This window comes from Bos indicus x Bos taurus, chromosome 12 (genome assembly GCF_003369695.1).
Source record: "Bos indicus x Bos taurus breed Angus x Brahman F1 hybrid chromosome 12, Bos_hybrid_MaternalHap_v2.0, whole genome shotgun sequence".
Taxonomy (NCBI): Eukaryota; Metazoa; Chordata; class Mammalia; order Artiodactyla; family Bovidae; genus Bos; species Bos indicus x Bos taurus.
Genome location: NC_040087.1, coordinates 75,438,777 through 75,465,004, shown reverse-complemented (window position 1 = coordinate 75,465,004; position 26,228 = coordinate 75,438,777). Strand labels below are relative to the sequence as shown.

The 26,228-nt window shown below is 45.4% G+C and overlaps 1 protein-coding gene across 20 annotated transcripts in view; it reads left to right on the top strand.

The window, feature by feature from the left end:
• Nucleotides 1-26,228, top strand: part of DOCK9 (dedicator of cytokinesis 9) — a 287,020-nt gene that overhangs the window by 140,082 nt on the left and 120,710 nt on the right. For all 20 annotated transcript variants that reach the window (XM_027557861.1, XM_027557873.1, XM_027557859.1 and 17 more), the window contains exons 3-7: nucleotides 15,177-15,266; nucleotides 19,013-19,095; nucleotides 21,357-21,426; nucleotides 23,118-23,213; nucleotides 24,178-24,312. In XM_027557861.1, the coding sequence (XP_027413662.1) occupies nucleotides 15,177-15,266; nucleotides 19,013-19,095; nucleotides 21,357-21,426; nucleotides 23,118-23,213; nucleotides 24,178-24,312 (474 nt within the window). The remainder of the gene's footprint in view (nucleotides 1-15,176; nucleotides 15,267-19,012; nucleotides 19,096-21,356; nucleotides 21,427-23,117; nucleotides 23,214-24,177; nucleotides 24,313-26,228) is intronic.

Below are 26,228 nucleotides of genomic sequence, written 5' to 3'. Positions count from 1 at the left end.
GCTTTGCAGCCCTATAGATTGTAGCCCACCAGGCTCCTCTGCCCATGGGGTTCTCCAGGCAAGGATACTGGAGTGGGTTGCCATGCCCTTCTCCCGGGGCTCTTCCTAACCCAGGGATCCAACCCGTGTCTCTTATGCCTCCTGCATTAGCAGGCAGGTTCTTTACCACTAGCGCCACCTGGGACACCCTTAGTGGTTGGAAATGCAGAGGTCCAGCCTAAGAGCCAAGCCAGGGTTACTGATCTGGGCTCACCCACAGAAACATGAGACAGCAGTCAGAGGGACCAAGCGCTTGAGGGTGCCCTCAAGGGACTGGATCTTGGGGAGCACCTTCACCTAGGAGGAAGGGAGGTGAGTGAGAATCAGACAGAAAGTGGGAGGAGGACCAGGAAAGCAAGGGGCCCTGGAAGGCAGCGAGAGGGCTTTGAAGAAGGCAGGCAGAAAGAGCCAGTGGCCCCGCACTCCTGCCGCTGAGGTGGGAGAGTGGTCCTCGGTGCCGATAACCCAGGCGTTGCTGTCTTTGTTGTTCAGTCACTCAGTCGTGTCCGACTCTTTGAGACCCCATGGACTGCCACACGCCGGGCTTCCCTGTCCTTTACCATCTCCCGGAGCCTGCTCAAACTCATGTCCATTGAGTCGGTGATGCCATCCAACCATCTCATCCTCTCTCGTCCCCTTTTCCTCCTGCCTTCAGTCTTTCCCAGCATCTAATGAGTCAGCTCTTTGCATCAGGTGGCTGAAGTATTAGAGCTTCGGCTTCAGCATCAGTCCTTCCAATGAATAGGCATGTCGTTCCAATGAATAAGCATCCTAGGCATTGTTGCCTAGGATGGTCGTTTCCTGCTAGGGCTGAAGAATTGACTGAGCGGAGCACAGAGGTCAGCGTTGAATAATAGCAGAGAGAAGGAATCCTCATGACTCAGAGCAGTAACAGGAGGTTTTGATCAGGATTGGGGAAATGAGAGAACAAGCTAGGAAGGGAAGCCCAGGAGTGAGGAAGAGGCCGAAGAGTTATGAGGGATGTATTTGGAAGTGAGGGCTCTTCAGAGGAATCTGTGGGGATGGAATGAAGGGTCTTTACAGGAAGAGTTTAGGAAGGAGAGAGAGTTCTATCTCTACTCGGGAGCAGAGGATTGGGTATTAGAGAAATTGAGAGGCGGATTGGGCTAAGGGAGGGAATGTCATGCTGGCCTGGTGAAGAACAGCCCGGGGGAGGGTTCGAAAGGGCAGGGGATGGGGAGGGTGTGGCAGCAGGTCAGCCCCCTACTGCTGTCACCGTGGCCGCAGCCCTCATCCTTTCTTACCTTGGTTAATCCAATCAAGTCTTCCAGGTCCTGTCCTTGCCCTCTTCCCGTCTGTCCTAACAGCATAGCCAGGGTGATCTTTTGAAAAGTAAGCGATTGGCAGGTCTGATCACCTCACGCCTGTGTTCAAAGGCCCTCAGTGAAGTCTTACTGTGGCTTACTGTGTTATCATCACTGCCTCCGGCCCACTCTATACTGCAGCCCCGCTGGCCTCCCTGGGGCTCCTCTGGGAGCCTCCTGCCCCAGGGCCTCTTCTCAGGCTGTTCCCTCTGCCTGATGCGCTCTTCACCCAAGCTCTCCCCCACCTCCCAGCAGGCCTCCCTCCAACCCTTGCACCCTGGTGGAGCCCTTGCCCTCTGCCAGGCCCTCCACCTGCTTCTGGGCCTTCTGGCTGTACCCAGCGCAGTCCAACTGACGTGGCACCCAGGTGGGTGCTCCAGCCCTCCTCGCTGCCCCCCTGGCACCCCTCTGGGTCCTGTGCTCTGTCCTGGCAGAGAAGGCCCATCCCACAGTGGAGCGGGGCCAGTGCCGCGCTCCCGTGGGCAGCTCTCGGGGGCGTGATGATGTGTGTTCTGCTTTCTGTTAGGGAGCTTCGGCATTTACGCAGAAGGTGGGGTGAGGCTGCCCCAGCAGCTGGGCAGCCCCGGGAGCTGCGGCACCTCCTGCAGAAACCTTTAGAGAAAACATCTATCAGGTTGATCTCTGTGTTTACCTAGCACTTCAGACATCTTCATTTTTCCTCAAGACAGCTTGGTGAAGCAGTAGCTTTTTTTTTCCCCCCACCACACAGGCAATGTATGGCATGATTTTTGTTAGAAACACTATGTGGTGCTTAGGAAAACTTGTTATTGAGCAGGGAGTTGAGATTACCTACATAAATAACTAGATGAAATAAAACACACACACACTCACAATATCACCTGCATAAGTGAGTCTAAGATTTGATTTTCTCAGGTGGAATGAAAGGTATTGGATGGATCTGGAAGTCCATTACCGAAGCAGTGTCTTCCCCATATCAGGCCACAGTTTCTTTCCTTCCTCCTTCCCTCTTCCCTGGTGGCTCAGCTGGTAAAGAATCCCCCTGCACTGCAGGAGACCCCAGTTTGTTTCCTGGGCCGGGAAAATCCCCTAGAGAAGGGAATGGCTACCCACACCAGTATTCTTGGGCTTCCCTTGTGGCTCAGCTGGTAAAGAATCTGCTTGCAATGCGGGAGCCCTGGGTTCAATCCCTGGGTTAGGAAGATTCCCCTGGAGAAGGGAAAGGCTACCCACTCCTGTATTCTGGCCTAAGAATTCCATGGACTGTATACTCCATGGGGTTGCAAAGAGTCAGACATGACAGAGCAGCTTTCCCTTTCCCTCCCTCCCTCCCTTCTCTCCCTCTCATTCTCTCTCTCTTTCTTTCTCAAATCTTCGCTTATTAAAAATAATGGGGTTTTTTTAGCTGACATTTTAAATAGGTCTGAGAGAATGATGACACTTCCACAGTGAGTGGAACTGGTTAAGCACAGACCATCGAGTAACCAATGAAGAGCAGAAGGATACTTCTATCTGTGTGATTAACGTACATGTCTTAGGTTATTAAACACAACGAACAGGCATTGATACGGGAAGATTTGAAGCAAGATGCAATCTTTGGACAGTGCAAGCAGGTGGAGGGCTATTTGTACTGTCTGTCTACCATTCATTGGAAGTCATTCTTTATTATAGTTATTTGTAAGTATAAGACCTTATTATTCTCTCCCCAAATAGAAAATAAAATCTCCACGAGAGTGGCAAACTATAGTCACTGGGTTTTTATTATAAATCATAGTGGTGTTTTTTTTTTAAATTCACCTTTGCATTTGCGATGTTCCTATGACAGTGTTTTTATCCATGGTAGGCACTTAATATGTCTTGAATAAATGGATGGATTTGGAATCTCAACACCAGCTGCCTTTGAGGTCGTAAAAGCCTAGCTCAAGGTGATGGATGAGGGAGACAGAAGAGGGGGAAATGTGTCTGCATGCAACAACAAAACCCCCAAGTCCTTGAAGAAAATGCAAACTGAGGTTTGGGCCTCAGAATTATCAGATGCCATTTAACATATTACTGGACACACGCTTGGGGCTTCCCTGCTGGCTCAGTGGTAAAGAATCCACTTACCAATGCAGGAGACATAAGTTTGAACCCTGGGTCAGGAAGATCCCCTGGAGGAGGGCATGGCAACCCACTCCAGTATTCATGCCTGGAGAATCCTGTGGACAGAGAAGCCTCTCGGGCTACAGTCCCTGGGGTCACAAAGAGTCGGACACAACTTATTGACTAAACAACAAGAGGCACACTCTGTGGTTCCTGCAACCTGAACAGGTCCTGCTGTGTCCGCCCCTCTGCCTGGCCGAGCCCAGGTCCTGCTGAGTGTCCTGCTGGGGCCTGAGCGGCCTCGTATCAGCAGCACCTGGAGGGTGGGCCCGAGGCCCCTGAGGACGAGTTCAGGGAGCTCCACGAAGTCCCCTGATGGCAGGAGACCTCCAGTCAGGACTTCCCCGTCTGCTCAGCATTTTATCTGGAAAGCGTAACCTCCGCTCCACTGTGATTGAGATGGACTCTGCCTGGCCTGCCAGCTGTGGAAGTGCTGCCCCGACAGGACTACCGTGATGACGGTGCTCACAGAGGGGTCTGTGTGAGGTTCCCCTTCACGCAGGAGTGAGACCTTACATGTGAACGGAGGAGTGTGCCTTCCTAAGGCAAGCCCTGAAAGGAACCTTATTGGGATATTGGAATTATATAAACAGTGGACATGTTTTAACTTGACACATATTAACTATTTGGGCTTCCCTGGTGGCTCAGTGGTATAGAGTCCACCTGCCAATGAAGGAAACATGGGTTTGATCCCTGGGTTGGAAGATCCCCTGGAGAAGGGAACGGCTACCCACTGCAGTATTCTGGCCTGGAGAATCTCCATTCACAGAGAAGCCTGGCAAGCTACAGTCCATGGGATCTCAAAGACTCAGACTTGACTGAGCGACTAGACAACAACATATTCACTATTCACTATACAGGCGTTCCCACAAAGTGAAAGTGAAGTCGTTCAGCCGTGTCCGACTCTTTGCGACCCCATAGACTGTAGGCTACCAGGCTCCTCTGTCCATGGAATTTTCCAGGCAATAGTACTGGAGTGGATTGCCATTTCCTTCTCCAGGGGATCTTCCCAACCCAGGGCTCGAACCCAGGTCTCCCACGTTAGAGACAGACGCTTTACTGTCTGAGCCACCAGGGAAGACCAAAGGTAGGGTCTTTTTAACAACTAAAATTGCATTCTAAAGAAGACACAGACAACTAGAAAATAAAAGAACTTATTCTTGCCCACTCCTTCCTCAAGGCTTTGTTACTGAATGGAATGCTAGGTGCTCTAGGCACCAGGGTGGGCTTCCCTTGTGGCTCAGCTGGTAAAGAATCTCCCTGCAATGTGGAAGACCTGGCTTGATCCCTAGGTTGGGAAGATCCCCTGGAGAAGGGAACAGCTACCCACTGCAGTATTCTGGCCTGGAGAATTCCAGTCGGACACAACTGAGCAACTTCCACTTTCACATTTCACTTCCCTAGGCACCAAGGTAGGGGTAAGACCTGAGATACAGTCATCTGGTTCTAGATTTTAGCCCCAGTCTGTCTGTTAGTAATCTGGGTATTTTGGTAAGCAAGAAACCATCCTAAAATTCACTTTTCTTAACCTGTTATTCAGCGGGTACATTTGCCCTAAAATCTGGGTTCTCATTAGATGTATGAGAATCCACAGAGGCAGCACCGTTCACGGAAGCTGTCTGCACCCCTGACCAGTGTCCTCTAGGCGGCACAGAGCGGGTTGAGTGACCAGGGTGCCTATCAGAGCGTGCTTCCTCTCCTCTAGTAGCATCGTTTTGTTTTTGAGGGTGGGAGTTTTTAGTTGCAAAGTCATACGATGTGGAGAGCAGGCTGAGCCCTTACTCATGGGGAAGCTGGCCCTGCCACTCGTTCCCTGGCTGCTCCTGGTCTTCTGGGCACCCTCTCTCTCTCTCCATCCTCACCTGTGCAGTGATACTTAGGAAGTGATTAAAAATGAGCCTCTTTGTTTAATACCAACCCCCATCTCTCTAAAAACTGAACTTAATTGATGAGTCCAGTCACTAAGTATTATGAACATTTAACTTAGTTAGAATTTACTGCACTTGAATAAGCTGTTATGTCATATATAATCTGGGGGGGGGGGTGGGTTGCAAGGTAGCAGAATGAAATTTTTATGACTCTCAAAGGTCTGCTGACATTTATAAATGTACATATATGTCACTTTAGGAAACAGGACATTATGCATTGACAGAGCTACTTGATGTCTCACCAGTTGCTAAGACAGTGTCTCATTTGGAGCCTCAAGTGATCTTTCTTTTTTTAAAAAAATTATTTATTTTTGGCTGTGCGGGGTCATCGTTGCCGTGCACAGTCTTTCTCTAATTGTGGCAAGCGGGGGCTACTCCTGTTGCAGAGCACGGGCTTCAGGAGTCACAGCTCTAGGAGCACAGGCTCAGCACTTGCGGCACGCAGGCTTCGTTGCTCCGGGCACGTGAGATCTTCCCAGACCAGCGATTGAACCCGTGCAGATTCTTATCCACTGTACCACCAGGGGAGTCCACCTCAAGTGATCTTACAACTAAACAAGACAGCCTCCATTTAAAAGTCCCAATGACGCATTCACCCAGACATTTATGTTACTAAAGGTGTTGGAGAAGCGAAGATGACTAGCACAGTCTGCGGTTCTTGAGTCTGGTAGGCGATACAGCAAGGTTTTTTGAGTCGTTTTAGCAGAATCGCTTGCTGTGTGCTGCGGGAGGTGGGAGTGAGCCGCTCCACCAGCCAGGCAGAGGGGGCCAGTTCCTTAGGGAGTGAGAAGTAGCTTGTGTGCTGGAGGGTGGAAGAAGGGCAGGAGGAGAGTCCAGGAAAGTCAGTACCACTGGTCACCAAAGGCCTTAGGTCATGCTGAGCAGTCTGGAGTTTAATCTGATGGCATTGAGGGGGTCACTGAAAGAATTTAAGCTGAGACATTGACACTATGGATGAGAGTTTTAGAAAGATGACTGACATCTGTGCAGAGGGGTGGCGGAGGGAAGGTGGGCCTACTCGTCGGGGAGGGTGCACACTGAGGGTCACACAAGAGCGCCCTAAATCGTGTGTTGTCATGGCAACGGACAGCAAGGAAAGTCCTTGAAGCCACAAGGTGACACTGTGAGGGAACCGAGACCGTTAAAAGATAGAAGCTAGGGGACCGTGCAGGGGCTGGTAAAGAGGAGCTGTCAGAGGCAGAGAGATGTCCACTTCTCTGTCCACATCAGGCTTGTCCTTGCGATGTTTTAATTCATTTCTTGGGCGTTTTGTTGTTGTTTGTTTGTTTTTGATGTGGGCCATTTTAAAAGCCTTTATTGGATCTGTTACAATATTGCTTCTGTTTTTTGTTTCGGTTTTTTGGCCGTGAGGCATGTGGGATCTTAGTTCCCCGACCAGGGATTGAACCCGCATCCCTTGGCCTGGAAGGTGGAGTCTAACACTGGACCTCCAGGGAAGTCCTGGGAGTTTGTCTTTTTTGTTTGTTTGTTTAAATCCCTTTAGAAACCTAAATGGGAATCTTTCTCCCGACTCTTGTCTGGTCCCAATGCTTTGTTTGTTTCCTTGATTATTAGTGAATTAAACACTGAAAATCCTCAGGAAACTGCCTCCCTGGAAATGGACTTGTCTGATCTTCATGGAACACTGTGGGTCTGCGGCCAAGCTATGATCTCCGCAGTGAGATGTGGGGAACGCCCTGGGTAAATTTCAGTTTCCAGCGTAGCTTGGGATTGAATCTTCTCAAAAGCGAGTCATCTGCTCTGAAACAAATGCCTCTGCCAGATATCTGGAAAGCTTCCATTACTGCTGTGCCCAGTAAGTGGCAGCGAAGTCCCCAGCCTCGTCCAAAGGGAGGTCTAACACCGCGCTGGATTCGCAACGTTTTACTGCACTGACAGACGCATTCAAGGGGGCATTTCCGGCAGATTCGCAGGGACCCAGAGACGAAAGGAAGTGGGTGTTGGGCGCTGTCTCTCTAGCAGGGGATAGTTGAAAATGTATTTGGCCCAGCTGACCACAATAGAAATTCTACCCAGGGCTTAACTCTTTAGCGAGGGAGAGGGGCTGGGCCCCAGCGACGCCCGCCTGGGAACTCAGCCCTCCTGGGCTTCCGTTTCTCACATGCCCACTTGCCTCCTTTCACAGAGCCCTGGCCCCTCCCACCCCCACTCCAAGGGTGCCCTGCTCCTCCTGGTAGACCAGAGTACTCCTTCTCCGGCAAATGCATTTGAAGGGCTAGCTCTGCTAAGAAAATGGAAACAAACTTAATAATCAACGCAAGTACAGGTGCTTCCCAGGTGGCTAGTGGTAAAGAACCTGCCTGGCAACGCGGGAGGTGTAAAAGACACGAGTTCAGTCCCTGGGTCGGAAAGATCCCCTGGAGGAGGAAATGGCAACCCACTCCAGTATTCTTGCCTGGAGAATCCCACGGACAGAGGGGCCTGGTGGGCTACAGTCCACGGGGTCGCAAAGAGTCAACTGAACATGACTTAGTGACTGATCTCACACACACAGACACACAGTTCCTTCATTTGGGATTACAGACAGGAGAGGTTGCCTGCTAAGACAGTCCACATCTTAGCCTGGCGGTGGGTTGGAGCTGACAGATCTGGAGGCCTGGTGGAGGCCTGGTGGGCTGGACTGTCTAGCAGGTGGTCAGAGTGGGCCTGGGGCCCTCTCCTCTCTGACTTTAGGCCATCTCCAGGCCCCAAGATCCATCTTAAAGACAGTGGGAGCCTAGGTATTCCCTTCTGTCTCTCTGCTCTGCAGCCATACCTGCTAACCGGTTGCCAGGGAGGATCCTCTGCACCTCTTCTAACTCTGTCTCATCTGGTGCACTAGGGCCCTGCCTTCCTTTAAGGCTGTTCTGCTCAGGACACCTGAGGAGCCGGCTCTGAGCCCCACACTCCCTCCTGGGCTGCCAGTGGTGTTTGTTTTTCTCCCTCAGGGCGGAGACTCCCAGCCCTGTGCTCCTTTGAACCAAGAGATGGGGAGAGTCTTTGTGGATCTGCACAGCTGGGTCGAGTTCCAGGCCACCCACTTCTCTGGGATCTTGTCTCCAGCTCATTGTTCCTGTGTCCCAGGGGGAGGGTGGGCCTTTTGTTTCAGTGTCTTAATTGAAGTCCTATAAAATAATGATATTTTAAACACCCAAGAGATATGCCTACTTCCCACAAGGAATGAAGAGGGTTGTTTAATGCCCATTATAAAATGATTAATAAAAAAATCAGATGCCCTACGAATTGAGAGGATTAGAAAAATAAAGAAATGATGATACAAAAGAACATCTTTGTTAATACTAACAGCCTGTATTTAAGTCAACACAGTGAATCTCCCCTCCTTATAATCCAATTCCTTTCATAAAAACACATTAAAACTATTCCTTTAAGAAAATAAGTGGGATAATATGACTGAAAATCAAAAAAGGTATTCATCTTGTTTGTGGACATCTTTTAAGTTTTTAGTTTCTCAAAGAGCAATTCGTAGTGCTCAGATAATACATCATTTGTGGAGAGAGAGACAGAATTCCATGGAACTGTGGAGTTTTTAAACCACAGAGGAAACCTGGAGATCCTAGAAAACCTTGGATGTGGAAGGTTAAAACTGTCCTCCAAGACCATACAGCTAATTAGAGGCAGAGCTCAGATGAGAACTCAGGTTTCCTGGCCCTCAAGTCCAACCTCTTTCCAAGATCACTTCTCAAATTCTTCCGTAGGAAGTTTAATTAAATTATGCGCCTCACATTGCTTGCGGTTTGAAACATGAGCGCCTTGGTATCCCGGCTTCAGTGGGGTCAGCGTGGCGTGTTAGACCACACTGGTGCAGGAAAGACGGAGCCCTGGCCAGGTTGGGGGCGGGAAATTCATTAGTAAGAGGGATTCCAAGTTGAAGCTAAAGAAACAGGGCCGTGGCAGGCCATCAGGGAAGAGCAGTGAGTGGTGAAGAAGAGGAGCAGAAGATGCCAGGAAGCCTGGGCTGGGGCCCAGGTGTGGAAACATGGTACCCTTCAGAGGCCCTGATTCCTTGGGCTAAGCATCCCACTTTCCATATGTGGCTCATAGCTATTCAAGTGACCCCTGTTTTTGGAGGGAATCATGTCAGCCAAGATAAAAAAGTTTATAAAATAAAAAAGTCTCTATTTGAAATTTGGCCTTCCAAACTAGACGTGGCTATAGTCATAAAATGTAATCTTCCTATTGGGGTCCGGAGGTACCTCTGCATTTTATCATTTCACTCCATTAAAAAAAAAGTTCAGGGACTTCCCTGTTGGTCCAGAGGTTAAGGCTTCGCCCTCCAACACAGGCAGTGCGAGTTCGATCCCTGGTCAAGGAGCTAAGGAACCCACATTTCTTGTGGCCCCAAAACTGAAACATAAAAAGCAGTATTGTAAAGGTTTCAATAAAGACTTAAGAAAATACAGCTTTAAAAAAATCCAATAAAGCCAATAAAGGCTCTCAGGTGTTCATGCATCGTTATGTAAGCCCTTTGGAAGAGAACTTCACCTTTTCCTCCTCCTCTTGCAGTCCTAGTAAGTTTCCTTTTTAATTAATCTTAAAATTTTGTGAAAGGTCTCATAAGACTCATGTCCATGCTTGGCCAAGGTGATTAAGGATTTCTGTGAGTCAAGCACTGCCCAGATTTAACCTAAGTAACAGTATTGACTGGAAATGATTTAATCTATTATAGTAGCTGGAAGAAGACTGTTATTTTTAAACTGTATTTTGTGCTATTAGATTTATATCCCAAAGGTTGTCTGAAATGCTATGTTTAGGTTCAATTTTCAGATTTTATCACACTTCATAGTGTGTAATTTTTTTTCTCCCTACCCCTTGCACAAAAAAGACTTGTACCTTTTTCAGTAGAAAAAGGGGCCACCTGAGGCTTTCCAGGTGGTGTAGTGATAAAGAACCACCCTTGCCAATGCGAGAGACATGAGTTCGATCCCTGGGTGGGGAAGATCCCTTGAAGGAGGAAACGGCAACCCACTCTGGTATTCTTGCCTGGAGAATCCCATGGACAGAGGAGCCTGGTGGGCTACAGTCCATGGAGTCACAGAAGAGTCAGACATGACCTAAGCAACTTAGCACACACGCACCCCTTCTACATTGACTTTTTAGTAGAGTGGCAATGATTTATTTCCAAACAAAGGAATGGTACTAACGCTCTTTAAATGTCCACCTTGGTGTTGATTTATATAAAGTGGCTACAGACCTGTTTTTTAGCAGGAATATGATTTTAATGAGTGGAAAAGAATACCACAGCAATGAAAAAGAGAACTAAGCTCATTTTTGAGATGAATTTTAGTCTTCATTGAGTAGAAATCAGATATTGATTTGGAGTCTGTTGTAAGTCAGATAAATGAAACTACAGAAATTTAATGTGAATTGATTTGACATCCAATAGACTATTACCTGAATGTGACTTTTAATACATAAAATATATGGAGAAATTAAAATAGAGCATTCAGTTACTTATGCGACAGTCTTCCCTTGTCAATTCCCATAATGGACCAGAGGACTTTTTGAAATAATAGGGAGGAAAGCTGCAAGTAATGGATGATTATTGGTAGGCTCCTATTTCTATCTCCATTGACTGTTTTATCCATTCATTTCTTGAAACATTTATTGAGTACTTAGCAGATAGAAAGATACATCTTCTGCCCTCAAAGGAACCCAGAGTCTGGATGGAAGGGGAAAAAAGGACATGTGTCTGCAGAAGGGTTTTGGGTAATGGAGTCAGAGATTGACGAGCTATCAGAGGGTGCCTCGGGAGGTGTGGTTTATAAGGTCACCAAGGTCTGGGTTCAGATCTCGACTTTCAAACCCCGGAGACTGGGTTTGGGCTGGTGTGACCAGAGTTGTTTGGGCTCAGTGGAAATGACTTGTAGCAGCTAACTATGAGAGAACAAACCAGAAACCATTTGATACTGTGCACTGACAGCTAGTGGGCTTCCCTGGTGGCTCAGCTGCTGAAGAATCTGCCTGCACTGAGGGAGACCTGGGTTCCATCCCTAGGTTGGAAGATCCCCTGGAGAAGGGAACATCTACCCACTCCAGTATTCTGGCCTGGAGAATTCCGTGGACTAGATAGTCCATGGGGTTGCAAAGAGTGACTGAGATTCGACATGACTGAGCGACTTTTACTTCACTTCACTTCACTTCCACTTTCACTTCAATTCACTGAGAACTAGAATTAATCAGCAGATCAGAATACATTGATTGGCTGTGTGTTCTCTGATTAGGAGAGTTGACATGGGAGTTACAATAAACAAGTGACTTGGTGAGACTAGACTGGAAGCAAAGGCAACAAGTGGAAAGACCTTGGCAACCGGTGGTATCAAACAGTGACTCCTCATTGGAACCAAGTCCAGGAGTCCCCCGGGGGGTCCCAGTCTTTCCTATTAGATGGTAACAAAGACACTGACAGAAGGGCTCTGGTCATACGAACCCAGTTCTTTCTGTTGGCCCATTCTTTCCTTATAAAACCATTGGCTAAGCTATAGGTTGGTGCAGTTTTAGAGTCATGTACTTAAAGCCTAAAGAGTTCTAGGCATTTTCCTTTGGCATAGAATGTGTTTTTTAATTCTAAGACTAAATGGGTTTGTTTTTTTGTGTGTACACACACACACACACACACACACACACACACACACAGAGTTAATCTCATCTATTATGACTTGATTTTGTTACTTTGACTTTCTAAGGGTAGGGTTATCTTCACATTTCTCTTCCTTTCCATACTAAACACAACTTGTACTCATCCTGTGAAGTTTAACTGAAGCATCTTTGCCTCGGTGCACATCTTCTTGGCGTTCTCTTCTCCTCCCTGTTGGATTTGGACTCTGCTACTCTTTCGTCTCATTCCAGCCTGTGATTTTGTGTTCTTCTTTCCTACACCTTTCTGGTATGGTGGGTGGTTAGAAACACATGGTTGATTGGTTTAATTATGCCCAATGCTCTCTTATCTGTTAAAGGTCGTCTGTCTTTAATGATTAAAGTTGCTTTCTTTTTAGAATGAGAGCATAATGTCACTTTGATCCACACACACACACACACACACACACAAAAAGGTTCATTTCCTATTTCTCACCTTAAAGAAATATTTGGAAAAGTGTCACATAATTAAAGTTTCTTGAGTTGTTAATTCCACCAGGAAAATTCTATAGTAAATTTTCTTTCTTCCTGATGATGTGATGGGGATTGGGCCAGAAATGACCCTAAAAGTCCTATTTCTTGGCCTGAGTTATTTCATGAACATTTTAAAAGTCTGATAATTAATTTTTAAAAAATCTTGAGAGAACCAAATAAATCAAGATAAGGACACAGTAAGTGAGGATACAGAATATGTCCTCCTTTGAAGTATATGGGCCAGAAATGACCCTAAAAGTCCTATTTCTTGGCCTGAGTTATTTCATGAACATTTTAAAAGTCTGATAATTAATTTTTAAAAAATCTTGAGAGAACCAAATAAATCAAGATAAGAACACAGTAAGTGAGGATACAGAATATGTCCTCCTTTGAAGTGTATGTAATTTCTTTATTATACCTGACTCTTAGCACTTTTGACAATCTCTTCTAATGTGTGACTTTCAAGCTTTTGGAATAGATTATGCCTCCAGTGCTTACTGTCACTCATCTCTGTGGCCTTTCGTGGAACCAGGTGTATAATAAGGGTCACTGTTTGTGACTTTCATGAAGAAACCAAGGGCCAGTGTGTTGAAAGCCCTCCTGGAGGAGGCTGAATGAATCAACAATTCACCTGTAAAGGACTTAGGTAGAGAACAGAGTTCCTCGCTTCCCTTCCTTTAGCCTGCTGCTGCTGCTAAGTCGCTTCAGTCGTGTCCAACTCTGTGCGACCCCACAGACGGCAGCCCACCAGGCTCCCCCGTCCCTGGGATTCTCCAGGCAAGAACACTGGAGTGGGTTGCCATTTCCTTCTCCAATACATGAAAGTGAAAAGTGAAGTCACTCAGTCTGTCTGACTCTTTGCCACCCCATGGACTGCAGCCCACCAGGCTCCTCCGTCCCTGGGATTTTGCAGACAAGAGTACTGGAGTGGGGTGCCATTGCTAAAGGAGGCTTATTCTAAAAGTTGAATTTGATTATTTTCAAAGATGGACACAGTGCAAGTAAAGAGTGAATACAGGTGAAGTGGACACAACAGGGGGTAAATATAGGCAAGAAATAAGATTATTAAAAAAATGTATGCCCTTTATACCCTGAGAAAACCATGGTTGAAAAAGACACTTTTACCCCAGTGTTCATTGCAGCACTATTTACAGTAGCTATGACATGGAAGAAAGCTAGATGTCCATCAACTAATGAATGGATAAAGAAGCTGCGGTACATATATACAATGGAATATTACTCAGCCATAAAAAGGAACACATTTGAGTCATTTTTAATCAGGTAGATGAACCTAGAGCCTGTTATATAGAGTGAAGTAAGTTAGAAAGAGAAGAAGATCATATTCTAAAGCGTGTATATGGAATTTAGAAAAGTGGTGCTGATGAACCTATTTGCAGGATCGTAATGGAGATACACAGAGAACAGATTTGTGGACATGGCGGGAAGGAGAGCATTGGACACATTGAGAGAGCAGCATGGAAGCATACACAGTACCCTATGGAAAACAGAGAGCAGTGGGAATTTGCTCTATGACTCTGGGAACTAGCCTGGAGGGGTGGGATGGGGTGGGAGGTGGGAGGGAGTTTCAAGAGGGAGGGAACGTGTGTATACCTGTGGTGGCTTATGTTGTTGTATAGCAGAAACTGATACAATATTGTAAAGCAGTTGTCCTTCAATTAAAAATAAATTGTTAAACAATGTATGCCCTGGAGTTCTTCCCCTGTGCTGAAGGGGGAGGGACCACAGATTTTACCCTAAGTTTCCTCCAGCCTTAGAAAGAAGAGAAACAACTGGACAGAGGCTGGGCAATCCCAGCTTAGTAATTAGCCCAAAGATGGATTCTGTCAACACGATGGTTTCACGTGTGCTGTTTTTATAGCTATGATCTGTTGATAGTAACCCAAGAATTACAGTCCATAGGAGGAAAAAAAAAAAAAAAAATCTAGAACATTCCTTTCTGAAACCCAGGGCCTGGTTATCTCATACTGACACTACAATCCCTTCCAAATAGCATTAATTAGGGTAGATTAATTAGGTAGATTTGCTGCCTAAAGTGAGACTTTTTATTCTTTAAAGTATGCGTTTAAGCCTCATGACATAAGAGCAGTTCCAAGTTATAGGTGGTAAGATAGTGTTCACAAATTGCAGATTTAGTCAACAAACATGGATTAAGGACCTGCTGCGTGTCCCACTGGGGATGTGGCAATAAATAAGAATGGGTGTAAAAGGCAGGTAAGAGGTGGCTGTACAACAATGTGAATGTGTTTAATGGCCCTGAACCTGGACACTTAAAATGGTTCAAATGGTAAATGTAGTGTCTGACTTACCACGATTTTAAAAAGGCAATTAAGGCAAGTAAAAGGCAACACAGTGGTTCTAGATCAAGCACGTGGGGCGGGGGAGTGTGAGGGTCTCTGAAAGTGGCCTCTTCCCTGCCTGCAGGGGGTCCCTGGGCCCTGCGGTGCAGAGGAACTTGGGAGCCACTGCCTTCACCTTTTGCACTTTAAGGAGCCTGCTGGGGTCTGGGGTCTGCAGCGCCTGACCTGAGGCGGAAGGGGAAGGGCCCGCTGCCCCGAGAGGCCAGCGCCTTTCGGTCTCCACTCATCAAGGCTCACCCTGGTGCTCTCCTTCACAGACGGCCCTCCTGAGACGACAGGACCGGTACCAGCGCTCCACCGTGCCCCACAACGCGCTGCAGGACGCCCAGAGCCTATTTGTGACAGAGGTAATGTGCTGCTTCTACACTAGCTCACGTGTTAACTAAGTGATTTTTCTCTAGTGCCACCTCCCCCTTTAAAGATTTCAGTGGTATTTTCAAGACAGTGTCAGAGAGAGATAATTACATTTTTATCATAGCTGTTAAAATAGTCGATAGAATAAAGTGCAGTTTTCCGAGTCTGAAACGTGGACAGAAATGTCAACAGGGGTCCATTTATGACAAAACACAAATTTGACAGAACTTATTTCATAGGCTTAAAAATAAAGAGTAACTTGTAAATGGACACCTGGCAGACATTGATATTCTTTTCAAGGGAAACTCAGCACATGCATTTATGTGTTTGTTGACTTCATTTATATGTTTGTACATGTAACTTTTTATCAAGACTACTTCAGTATTCATGAAGTGGCAGGTAATAATGAGCATAATAACTATCCTTTATCAATATATGATTATTATTACTTTTGTTTGATCATACAGGTAATTACTCTTTTGTTAAGGAGGAAAGAGAAATTACTGCATCGAGATTGCTTTCTTTTTCTTTCTTGGGGTTTGTTTCTTCTTCCAGGTGCCTTTAGATGGGATGAATGAATTAGGTGTTTTAACCTTGTTTCTTGAAGTGCTCCTTCATTTAAAAAAAAATAGTGAATTTTTATCCCCATTCTTCTAGTTGATGTTTAGAAGCTAACCATGCCATCAATAAATTTGCCTGCTACAAGGAAGTTACACGCTATTGTAAGTGAAGAGCAATTACAGTAACAACATTTAGATTCCATGGATTGTTAAAGAATTTTTTTTTTTTTTGATGTGGGCCATTTTTAAATAGCTTACTTATTTTGGACTGTGCTGGGTCCTCGTTGCTTCGAGGGCTTTTCTCCCATTACAGTGAGAGGGGGCCACTTTTTGTTCAGTGGCTTCTCCTGTTGCAGAGAACGGGCTCTAGAGCACAGTCTCAGAAGTTGTGGCATGCGGGCTTGGTTGCTCCAAGGCACGTGGGATCTTCCTGGATCAGGGATCGAACCCGTGTCTCCTGCATTGGCAGGTGGATTCTTCACCACTGAGCTACCAGGGAAGCCCTCCATTGGGATTTTTAAAAAAACTGAACGTGGTTAAATTATCTGAAGTATGTTCTCTTATCGTTCTGAAGATAACTTCTTGCGTTACCTCCTTTGCCGCTCTGTTCCTAACACTGATGCAAGACAAATGCGGTCCGATATGCTTCAGTTTACATCATCTCAAATGTTTATTTTAAACAGGACACAGGCGAACCGTCCTGCAGCCTGTTTTGGTACAGAAAGTCACATTGTGGCACAGCCACACCCCTCGCTCACATATGCCTGTGACTCTTGACATTACTGCTCAGGCTCGATGGTTGCGACAGACAGCGTGTCCCTGAGAGCCGAAAACATTCACTATCTCGCCTTCTGCAGAAAACGTTTGCTGATACTTGTTTTAAGGCATATCATAAAACTGTTAATTACTAATTCAACTCTCCCAGTTTCTTAAAAAATAGGATTTTTGAAGGATGCCTCTCCATCGAGTCTTTCATCGCTGCAGCCGGAGCAATAGCGACTTCACCCTGTGTGCAGGGGCCAGCACAGCCCCACCCTCTTGGGCCCCTTCCACCAGGGTGGAGTGCCCCAGCACTTCCTCCCCATCCTCTCGTCCATGGGAGGATGACCTAATGGCTTAAAAAAAAAAAACATACACACACAAAAAAAACCTTTCAGTATAAAACCTCAAAATATTATTGAATTTCAAGACTTTGAAAGGTCAGTCATGAAACCAACCAGTCAGATTCCTGCCTCTTTAGAGATAGTTCTCCAGGTACTGATTTCTGATCGAACCCCTTGTCTTCTGGATTTTCTGCAGCCCCAGTCTCGTGGGGGTTGCTAGATTGTTCTCTGTTCCTGCGTTGGAATTCAGCTTGTGCCTGCCATGTGGGCAGTCAACAATGGCTTATGAAACAAGTGACTCTCTGACTACTTAACCTGGTTAACTATATCTTTTGCAGTTCCTAATTTTTTTTTTTTTTGCTTGCTCCTTGGAAAAAAAGCTATGACAAACCTATACACCATATTAAAATGCAGAGACATCACTTTACCTACAAAGGTCCATATAGTCAAAGCTATGGTTTTTCTAGCAGTCATGTATGGATGTGAGAGTTGGACCATAAAGAAAGCTGGGCACGGAAGAATTGATGCCTTAGAATTGTGGTGCTGGAGGAAATCTTGAGAGTCCCTTGGACTGCAAGGAGATCCAGCCAGTCCATCCTAAAGGAAATCAGTCCTGAATATTCATTGGAAGGACTGATGCTGGAGGTGGAAGCTCCAGTACTTTGGCCACCTGATGTGAAGAATTGACTCATTGGAAAAGACCCTGATGCTGGGAAAGATTGAAGGCAGGAGGAGAAGGGGATGACAGAAGATGAGATGGTTGGACGGCATAACCCACTCAATGGACATGAGTTTGAGCAAACTCTGGGAGATAGTAAAGGAGGGGGAAGCCTGGTATGCTGTAGTCCATGGAGTCTCAAAGAGTCGGCCACGACTTAGCGACTGAACAACAAATAGTTTAAAATATGTAAACTGTAATTATCTTTCTTATCCATTTTGCCTAAGATATTAAAAATCTGGGCACTCAGGTATCTGCTCATAAATACACTGATTGTGTACAAGTATATACTTATTTGGGCTTCCCTAGTGGCTCAGGTGGAGAAGACAATGGCACCCCACTCCAGAACTCTTGCCTGGAAAATCCCATGGATGGAGGAGCCTGGTAGGCTGCAGTCCATGGGGTCGCTAAGAGTTGGACACGACTGAGTGACTTCACTTTCACTTTTCACTTTCATGCATTGGAAAAGGAAATGGCACCCCACTCCAGTGTTCTTGCCTGGAGAATCCCAGGGACGGGGGAGCCTGTTGGGCTGCCGTCTATGGGGTCGCACAGAGTTGAACACGACTGAAGTGACTTAGCAGCAGCAGCAGCAGTACCTCAGGGGTAAAGAATCCACCTGAAGTGCAGGAGCCACAGGAGATGCGGGTTTGATCCCTGGGTCAGGAAGATCCCCTGGAGGAAGACGTGGCTACTCACTCCAGTATTCTTGCCTGGAGAATCCCATGGACAGAGGAGCCTGGCGGGCTACAGTCCGTGGGGTTCCAAAGAGTCAGACACAACTGAATCGACTTAGTACGCCTGCATACGTGAAGAGGTCATGGTGTCTCTGTGAACTGGAATCTAAATCTTTCTTCCTAGTTACCTCACACCATCCCTTATAAATAAAATGAGATGCTGAGGGCAAATGTATGTAATACTGACTCATGAGCAAGTTGTAATGTGTGTAAATACCATGAAAGAGTCTTTAGGGTCGCACTTTTCACTTACTTTCGTGTTCTTATAGAGGCCACATGACTTCTTAGGGACCTATTGGGTTTAAGTGAGGAGCAACATGTTGTTATGTAAATGCAGCAAGAGGAGGTGAGGTTTGTCTCCTTGTAACCCCTGCTCCTGGATCACGAATGATAGTGACTCTAATGACCCCTCTCCTAAGGGTAATGTTTCGGTGGTTCTTAAGCTTCAGGGAACCTCTCTCTGTGGTGGAATTTCAGGCATGAGAGGGTTGAGGGGAAAGAACTATTTTGATGTTGGTGTGGGTGTGCATTCGTAAACTTTCCCAAATGTTCTCCAGAAGTCATCACATGTCTTTTTCCTTTTTTTCTTACACTTTCTATTTTTTCTGCTCCTCCCAATAGTGCATCAAAACCTATAACTCTGACTGGCATCTTGTGAATTATAAATATGAAGATTACTCAGGAGAGTTTCGACAGCTTCCAAAGTGAGTACACGATCTGACTGCACAAGATGGAGTTAAACACACAGAGAAAAGTCTTTGTACTTGAAACACCCAGGGAAGTGAGTAACTTCACATGCAGTCAGAGTGATAAGAGAACGTGTTTCTAGATGGTTTGTGTGTATGTGGATGCTTCCTTGGTAGCTCAGCTGGTAAAGAATCCGCCTGCAATGCCGGAGACCCCGGTTCGATTCCTGGGTCAGGAAGATCCCCTGGAGAAGAGATAGGCTACCCACTCCAGTATTCTTGGGCTTTCCAGGTAGCTCAGCTGGTAAAGAGTCCATCCACAATGTGGGAGACCTGGGTTCAATCCTGGGTTGGGAAGATCCCCTGGAGAAGGGAACGGCTACCCACTCCAGTATTCTGGGCTGGAGAATTCCATGGACTATATAGTCCATGGGGTGGCAAAGAATTGGACATAACTGAGCGACTTTCACTTTCAGTACTTTTCACTTTGTGTGTGTATGTGGGTTAGCTGTTGTTTACAAGGAATTTGACCACAGAACTCAAACCTAGTAGTATGGGATTGGTTGGTGATAAACTCACGGATGGTTTAATTGTGTTCAGTGCCACTCAGGGTACCACTGATAAAACACAAACAGGTGAGGGTTTGTTTGTTTGTTTGTTTGTTTAAGTGAGAAATAGGAAACAAAGTAAATATAAGGGTATTGAACTATGTTGGGGTGTGTTTTATCTTAAGACTATTTTGAAGAGACATGAAAAGCATTTTATATTGAGCAAATTTTATATTTTAAAAAGCATTTTCCCAGACAAATTTCTTCACTTCCTTTAATGTATTAACTCATTCTGAACTACACCAAAAGCCAGTGTGTTTAGATTGATAATGGTAGTTAAAGTAAACCAGGTATAGATAGGTCTCGCCTTGAGAGGAGATCTCTTATAAAATGGTACATCCTGAAATGATACAGTTGGCAAATTTTGGTTTATTATGAAAGTTGAAAGCAAACAGTGATGGATTCTGTGTCAAAAGTAACTGTTGCCAATGAAAATTGTACTTGAGACTCTATTAATATATTTTTTCTTTGTGTTTGCTGCATCTGTGAGTGTGAACTGTTTTTACTGTTCTCAATGGACCTAGCTGTTTGTTTTTTTTCTGTTTGTGTGGTTCAGCCACTCCTTAAGAGTGTTCAGCCAACTTCCCAGTCTTCTCTTTTAAACCTCGGCTGAGAACACTCCCTTCCAGCATTGTCTTCTCCAGATGGCTCTGTTCCTTGCTTCTATATTTACCCAACACTCATCTGAGGCCTTGATTCTTCCCCTTTGATTGAATTCACCTATGGTTACTGATAGGCTTGTTCATGCTGTTCTCATGACTGAAAGAGAACAGACTGAGGATATAGTATATTTACTACACGATATACTGTTGCTGCTGGTGGATTTTACCTCTGAGCATTAATAAGAGTTTCAATCATGTGATGAGGAGGAGGAGTTTGTAACAGTGACTTAAGAACATAGATTCTGTAGTCTGCTGGCGTCATCTACCTCCTCTGCCCTCTGTAAGCCTCAGTGTCCTCATCTGTTAAGTGGTCTTGGCACCGGTTCCCACCATCTAAAGGATGAAGGGAAGTGCCACATGTGGAGTGCAGCACGGCGCCTAGCATGTGATAGCTGGAACTGTTATTGTCCTCTTTTTATCATTAATACCATCATCATTAAGACTGCTTTGCAGTCACTTCAAAGGCAGTGACGTCATTTAAGCTTCATGTTAAAGTTATTCTGCTGCTGCTGCTAAGTTGCTTCAGCCGTGTCTGACTCTGTGCAACCCCATAGTCGGCAGCCCACCAGGCTCCCCCGTCCCTGGGATTCTCCAGGCAAGAACACTGGAGTGGGTTGCCATTTCCTTCTTCAATGCATGAAAGTGAAAAGTGAAAGTGAAGTCGCTCAGTCGGGTCAGACTCTTAGCAACCCCATGGACTGCAGCCTAGCAGGCTCCTCCGTCCATGGGATTTTCCAGGCAAGAGTACTGGAGTGGGTTGGCATTGCCTTTTCCACCACGTCTTTATTTCTTTGTACACATTACCATTATTAACATGCCTAACTCCCAGCAAGCTATGCCATCTTGTCTGTAAAGCTTTTGGGAGCAATGTCGTCAGTTGTTTCCATTCTTCAGCCAAGTGGGCCAGCTTTGGATTTGTTAAAGTCTTGCTCCTCTGATGTGGGAAGAAATGTGGCATCTCTTCATAGACTAGGTAATTATAAAACAAGTTTCTTTCTTCTTTTTAAAGCAAAATGGCCAAGTTGGATAAACTTCCGGTTCATGTCTATGAAGTGGACGAGGAGGTTGACAAAGACGAGGTAGGATTGCTCGCTTATGAATTTAAAAGTCGACTTAGTTCACAGTTAGACGACTTATTGGAAAATTACCAACATGTATCCAAAACAGGAATTGGAATGTTTCTTGAAACAGGGGAATAATTTTTTTAAAATATCTTGTTTGATTGAAATAATGGTCTCTGTTTCAACTCGACTACATAGCATTGCCTGTTCCTCTGGTCCTTGTTTATTTGTTCTGAGATGGTTTTCAAAGGCAAGATTTGGCTACATTGTTAAAAAGATCAAGATAACTTAGATCCCAAGTTTGGGTTGTTTTTCAAGGGATATTTGACACAAACTGGCAGCCAGTAGGTTTTAAATGGCTGTTTCTTCAGGGAGAGCTATGAGTGAAGTAAATGGGACCCAGAAGCTCTGATTTTAACCAGCCCCCTTTCCCTACTATTGGAGGATGGATGATGACTAGGCGTGTGTAAAGGATGCTGAGCTGGGGCATTAGGTGTATTGCGTGCACCTAGCAAGGAAAACCTAATAAAAAAGTTAGTACCGCCTGTCTCTGCATTTCTTCTCCCCTACTCAGCTCACTGTGGGCATTAACAATGTGCACAGCAGCAAAGTATTTCAGAAACCACTTTAGAAATATTCTGGGAAGAGTCAGTGGTCATTTGAAATGAAAAACAAGATATTAAAACCTTGGCGTGAACTAATAGTGAGAGGAGGACTAATTGAAATAACACAGCAAACTATGAAATCCTAGGCACGTGGGTTGCTTCTGTTGTTGCGGATAATAAGGGCAGCAGTAGAATCACCAAGACTAACATTGAGGTGATCTCAGACAAAGTATAAGATGGGTCCTGCATTTATCTACTGGACTGTAGAAATAGAGGTCGTAATTCGACAAGTGCGTAGGAGGTGTGAGCTGGGTGACTGACACTGTGTGGTCCTCTTTGCCTAAAGTTCCTACTGAAGTGTGTATTGGGCCCAGCCTTAAAGGGGAAAAGGCATCACCAGGGGGTGATCTTAGAGAATGAGGAAGGGGCCTGGGTCAGAGTGTCATGGAAAGTTTGTGTGTGTGTATTTCACGTCTGCTTATTGTATGTACAAATGTATACCTGACCTATTTTTTGCAGCATCTGGCTGCCCCATGCCCTTAAACCCAGATCTCAGAGTTGGGGTCAGAACTTGAAGAAACGAGTTTTATTAACTTTTCTAGCTGTTGCTCTTCCCCTCTCTCTCTCCCTGCTGTGTTCTCGCCTCTCCTTCCCTCTTTTCTATTGCCCCAGCATTTTATCTCTCCTTTCTCTATTGCCTCATATTTCCTTCCTTCCTTATTCACCTTTCCCTGAACTAAGCCTCTGGGAAGTTTTCCAGGAATTTGCTTTTGTCTTCCAACTATAGGGGAGTGTAATGTGAAAACATTTTTCATGAAACCGGGCGAGACCTTACAACTTGAGTGGTCGAGTATGGTATGTACTTTCTGTGGCTCATTAAACACTTAAAAATGAAACAACTTGGACTGGAACAAGCTTTGCTTTTTAATGGACTGGAGTTTGCAGAAATCTAGGCTTGTCCCCCTTATATACTGGTAAGTGAACTTAGTAGGTATAAGTGCCAGGCGGATTCCAGTAAAGGAGTGAGGGGCCACCAGGCATGAATTGAATGGATCTGCCATCCGTGATAATGGGAGACTGACTGGTGGTGTCCTTCTCTCCTAGGATGCCGCCTCCCTCGGCTCTCAGAAGGGTGGGATCACCAAGCATGGCTGGCTGTACAAAGGCAACATGAACAGTGCGATCAGCGTGACCATGAGGGTAAGGAGGCCCACCACCCTGCTCTCCCCTGATTAAGCCCTTTCTGCTGGAGGTCTTGGAATGATGCTCAAGATGAATGGGGATGCTGTTCTTCCCAACAAAAGTGACATTGTCTGGTTAATTAGATGCTTCCCTGGTGATCGGTGATCGACCCTCACTGGTACAGTTTCCACCCCCTCCACTTGTCACCCTCCGACCACCAGTGTGACAAGATTATCCGGAGGCTGGTGTGAAGGAGCAGTCGCCATATAGCCTTTCTTTCTCTGTGTTGATTACAAAAGGGGTACTCAGTACCTTGCAGAGCATCACCAAGGGGCTACACCTAAGCAATTTTGCTTTCCTGCAACAAAATCAAGAAAAGTGGAAATCAGTGACTAAAGGGAATATGGTTAAGTTGGAAAGGAGGCTGCCAAGAGAAAAGTAAAACTAGTGTAAAAACTATCCAGGAGAGAAGTAGGAGCAGAGAAAGACCAGGATTAATAGTAAAGAGAAGCAATGGAAGGGAGGTGGGATGGGCAGGAGAAAAAATTAAATCAGGGGAAATGCTGACTGTCGTAATCCTGAGGCTGAAAAGTCGTCCTGTGTCGTGAGGCCGAGAACGCTTTCTACTCTGGGCGAGAAACCCTGGGGATTTGAGAACGTTTCCGTCCTTTCCAGCTGCATCCCAAATCAGAACGCACTGCCCCGATTCTGGGTGGTTATGTAAAAATCTCTGATTCTCTGGGTAAGAAAAATGACCCAGGAATGTTAAGTGAACCAGCCCCTCAGAATTTAAATGCAGGGAAATTATTAGATGCAATGCAGAGTCTTAACTCAACTCAGCTACCTGGGCACTGGCCAGAATGAGATTTGTTTTGGAGAGAACTGAAATGGTTTTTATGTCAGGGCATCATTGTGAGTTATTGAGAGAGATTGTGGCTCCTTTCGTTCTGAAACAATCACTGTGTGTATATTTTTCTCTCAGTCATTTAAAAGACGATTTTTCCACCTGATTCAACTTGGTGATGGGTCCTACAATTTGAATTTTTATAAAGATGAAAAGATCTCCAAGGAACCCAAAGGATCAATATTTCTCGATTCCTGTATGGGTGTGGTTCAGGTAAATATGAAACAAGTTTTATCATTGAGTTTTCTCATTTGTAAAAATACTGTCTATGAATTAGCAGATTTAAGCAAACACTTCCAAAAATGGCTATATTTGTGGTAGAACTATAATGGCAGATGTAAAAATTGAGTAAAGGTTTGTTTTTCATCTAAAGTGGGTGCGCGACAGGCAGAATTACATTGTAGGAGCCCCAAGTGCTCTGGCAAATGTTTTTCTTCTTAAAACCTGGCTCATCCACTTTTTAACTATGTGACCTTGGACTAGCTATTGACAGAAGTTTGTTCATATGCAAGATTCAGATAATGATAATATTTCCTTAATAGGGTAAATAAGTTAAAGGATTGGATGAATTAACTTGGAAATATTTGGGACAGTTCTTAGCATCTCAGTGATGACTTTTATCATCATAATACCCATGGCAGAGTAGTATATATTGATCAAGAGGTTGGGTTTCAGGTGCAGACTGAGTTCATATCCCCATTCTACCACTGACCAGCTCTGTAACCTTGGAGATATGATTTAACTTCTCTGTACCTCAGTTTCCTTGTTTGTTAAATGGGGACAGTGATAGCACTGAATGTGGTTATGGAGAGGATTAATCAATGCATGTAAAGAGCTTAGAACAGTGCTGGCACTTGGTAAGCATTCAGCCAATATTAGGTATTTTTGTTGCCATAAGTGCTGTTATAGTTGTAGAGTGAATCTTAAACATTATTTTAATTATACATAATAGATGGCACTAGTGGTAAAGAACGCGCCTGCCAGTGCAGGAGATGTAAGAGACATGGGTTCGATCCCTGGGTCAGGAAGGTGCCCTGGTGAAGGACATGGAAACCCACTCCAGTATATTGGCCTGGAGGATCCCATGGACAGAGGAGCCTGATGGGTTACAGTCCATAGGGTCACAGACTGGAGTGACTTAGCACTCACGCAGTGCATGAGCATGTTAATATTATAGAAGATTAGACAGTACAGGTAGTGCAGAAGTCCCCGTTGGCCCCCATCTTTCCCTTTCTCAAAGACCTGCTGTTAACAGTTTGATGTGGCTCCTTCCATACCTGTGCGGAACTGCCTTTGAAAGCAGGTTGGCAGTTTCTCCATCTGCACGTTCATCCATCCATCCACTTATCCCCTCCCTTCCCATTTCCCAGGAGGATCTAAGGTAGCAATTTACAAGGAAAACCAAAAATATAGGATATTATACATTTAAAGTGGGTGTGAAAGGTGAACCAGGAGTCAGAGTAGGGAAGAGACAAGATGGGATTAATTTGAGGGAAAAGCATATATTTTAAAGAACTAACGCCTGCTATGGGTGGATGACACACCGGCTCTGCGCTTTCTAGCTCAGAGACCCGTTTGGTGGCACAGTGTCTGTAGATACAAACAACCAATTAGTCAGAAGCTGCCCGAGTAATCTCAGAATGAAGCCCATTCAGACATTTCTCTTGGGGGCCCTCATACAGAGGGCACTGTGTGATTAATGAACAATCTCCTTGACGACTCCTCACAATAGATGCAGTCACCGTGATCAGAGAGTGCCTCCTTAAAATGAGTCAGTATCTGCTGATGACATCGGCCCAAAGCTCGGTCCTTTAAGAAGGGTTGTTTTGTGGGGCCAGTGTGACTAAGGTTAGAGACACAGCTCTCTGGTTTGGCCCTTGCTTATGTATTTACATGTTTATTTAGAATTACATTTTGTTCTCATCCAAAATAGTACGTTCATTTGGTTTAAATGTCAAAGAGCACAGAGAGGAAGCACTAGAGGTGCATTCCTGCCAGCATCACCCTCACTTTGCCTACTCCCCACTCCCTGAAAGGATCATTTTCAACTTTTCCCACTATTTTAAAATTTTTTCTGGGCTGTATGTCCATATTGCTAGATAAGGAGTGTTTGCTTCTCTTTGTTCATC